Consider the following 2,492-nt stretch of genomic DNA (forward strand, 5'->3'; position numbering starts at 1 on the left):
GACAGTACATCAAGCCGCATGCATGACTGCCTCCTCACGTGCTGGCCGGCCAATGCATTGGTCGTGATAGACGGAATGGCAATTGATTTCTCTGTTAGCGGAGCAGATAAACACTTGAAAGGAGGGTATTTTTAGGTATCTACTTTAATCGAACAAAGTCCCTCGTCGCTTAGCTGGATTGGCTGATCCTCAGCCATGCGAGCAGAGGTGCTAGATAATGTCGTCAGCTGAAAAAGGAGGGCATTTCCTTGGCAATTCACTTAACATAAATTTCCGTCGAAGACTAAAGTTGCAGAATTCGCACGGACATACAGTTCGTAGCTAAATAAAACGTTACCCAATAATAGCTTACAGCGGCTATTTATGACAATCAGACAGCGATAATATTCACTAAACCAGGTTTAATATTTGTCAATCCGTGTCTTCACAGCAGTATCTAGACATTTTTATTGAGCTGGCTAAATATGGACGACCTGTAGACTTCGGAGGAACACAGCGAGACATTAGCATAAATTAGGTTACGGTAGCTCTACCATGACCTGTTTTTTGCCGAGACGTACATGCACGGCTCTCGGTTCCCGGGACCTGCGCGGCCAAACAAAGGGCGACCGCGGTCTTGCGTATTTATTCCTGTGCTAAACGAAGAATCGCATAAAAGGTACATAAAGAGTAAATAAATCATATGCTCTGCGGAACGAGAAGCAATATAGAATATACGCGTACAATACGAATTGACTCCAAGGCATGCCAAAACTGCATTTCATTTATGCCAGACATTATCGGCGGATGATGAATTCGCATCACGTTTCCCTAACAAAGGCCAGTCACTTACGCGGAGAACGAAGCATCAGAGGCAATATTTAGATAACACACATAAAAATAGTCTCTCCAAAAAGACCGAGACACCAAGAGGTCCTCGTCGGGGAGGAATGTCGAGGCTGACACCCACCTGACGGGGCGCGAGCCAGGTGCGGATACTCACAGGCGGTACAGGTGGGGCATGTTGTTGAAGAGTTCATCTGGCAGGTGACGCAGACGGTTGTTGTTGAGGCGTCTGTGGAAGAGATAATGCAAGTATTAGTGAATCGTTCTCGGTAATTATGAACTGAAAAAGCTCTAGATGCATTTACACTCTTAACGCATAAAAACGGCTTTCGCTAATGTCTAATCGCTTACGATAAACATTTATTGGATTTCTGTCTCACAAACATTTCAAAATCCCTTAAAAACAGGTTCATTCGTCGGGCAAGCCAGTTGGACCACACACGCGCATATTGTTGTTCTTGTTTTATGTGGCAAACCACTCTGGCTATATTTGCTGCCTGGGTCATGCACCCGCACATTCTGCCTGGCTTGGGAGTGAACCTTTGGCCCCATTAGTCCAGAATGTGCGTTGTTAATGGTGAACCTCATTGGCGACAACGGTATTATATTAGAATTTTAACGAAAATAATTTCCTTTATCAATGTGTCTTATGGTAGCTACGGCGCAGATCATGATGCGTCAACCTCAGACCGAGATGCTGGGCCTCTCTTCGATCGCGGGAGCCAACCACTGCACACGTCCGAACACTAAGACAGCGTGATTGCATCGAGATAGAAACTGCCAGACAGATGGCATAGAGAATCGCACGGGATGTGGTAGATCCTGCGGTGCGGGATATATGAGAGCTGCCGCTGTGATCGCCTTCCCACGTTGTCTCGCCGCCACAACATCACGGTATTACACCCGAGCAGTCGTCTGTGTATTTTCTGGTGTTACCTGAACTCTGGGCAGCCGTGGCTCGTAAAATGCTTAACCTCACTCATACGTGTTACCGTAAGAGCCTTTCTTGGCTGTGCACCTATTATCTCTCTCACCTACATGCCCCTCAGAAGACCTCCATCGGCCTGCCAAGCCTCCGCCTGCCTCAGACGCCGTCCCTAGATGGGAAAATGGCGGCGAAGAAGCCCCACGTTCTCGGGGCGTTGCTCATGAATAATATATGGGTGGGCTGTATGGGGTCATACCTGGGCCAGACCTGCATCCCACAGTACACAGTATTGTCAAACATGCCGGTTAATTATGAGTACACTATAGAACGTGTAGTTTGGGACAGGCCGCGACAATCTGAGGCATAGAATGTGGTCATGCTGTAGTTGTGGTGTAATGAAAGTGAAGACATATCATAGTTAAATGATATCGGATGCCCTACTGAATAAAAATGACAAAAGAAACATTAGAGAAGCAACCGTACAGGGGTTACGCAGGGAACTCGATCTGTTTCCTCCCTCGCCCCAGGTAATTACCCCATGCGGATCATTATTTAAATGTTAGCTTAATATTACCATAATTCTGTTACCTGTGAGTCAACGAGAAGGAAACAGTCGATGTGCCAGAGAACAAGTGAACGAAAACATATCGTGTCTTACTCTAGTTCTCAATACTAACAATATGAATAAACACTTCAACACGTGCATCCTTAACGGTTTGTGCTGTTTTGCCTCCGATTT

At 46.2% G+C, this 2,492-nt stretch overlaps 1 protein-coding gene across 1 annotated transcript in view; it reads right to left on the minus strand.

The window, feature by feature from the left end:
* Positions 1–1,054, minus strand: part of LOC119587186 (protein slit-like) — a gene marked incomplete at its 5' end in the record, with an annotated part of 127,937 nt that extends 126,883 nt beyond the window's left edge. Inside the window, 1 exon segment of the mRNA XM_037935950.1 lies at positions 983–1,054. Within this exon segment, the coding sequence (XP_037791878.1) occupies positions 983–1,054 (72 nt within the window).
* Between the last annotated feature and the right edge of the window lie 1,438 nt (positions 1,055–2,492).

This window comes from Penaeus monodon, chromosome 22 (genome assembly GCF_015228065.2).
Source record: "Penaeus monodon isolate SGIC_2016 chromosome 22, NSTDA_Pmon_1, whole genome shotgun sequence".
NCBI lineage: Eukaryota > Metazoa > Arthropoda > Malacostraca > Decapoda > Penaeidae > Penaeus > Penaeus monodon.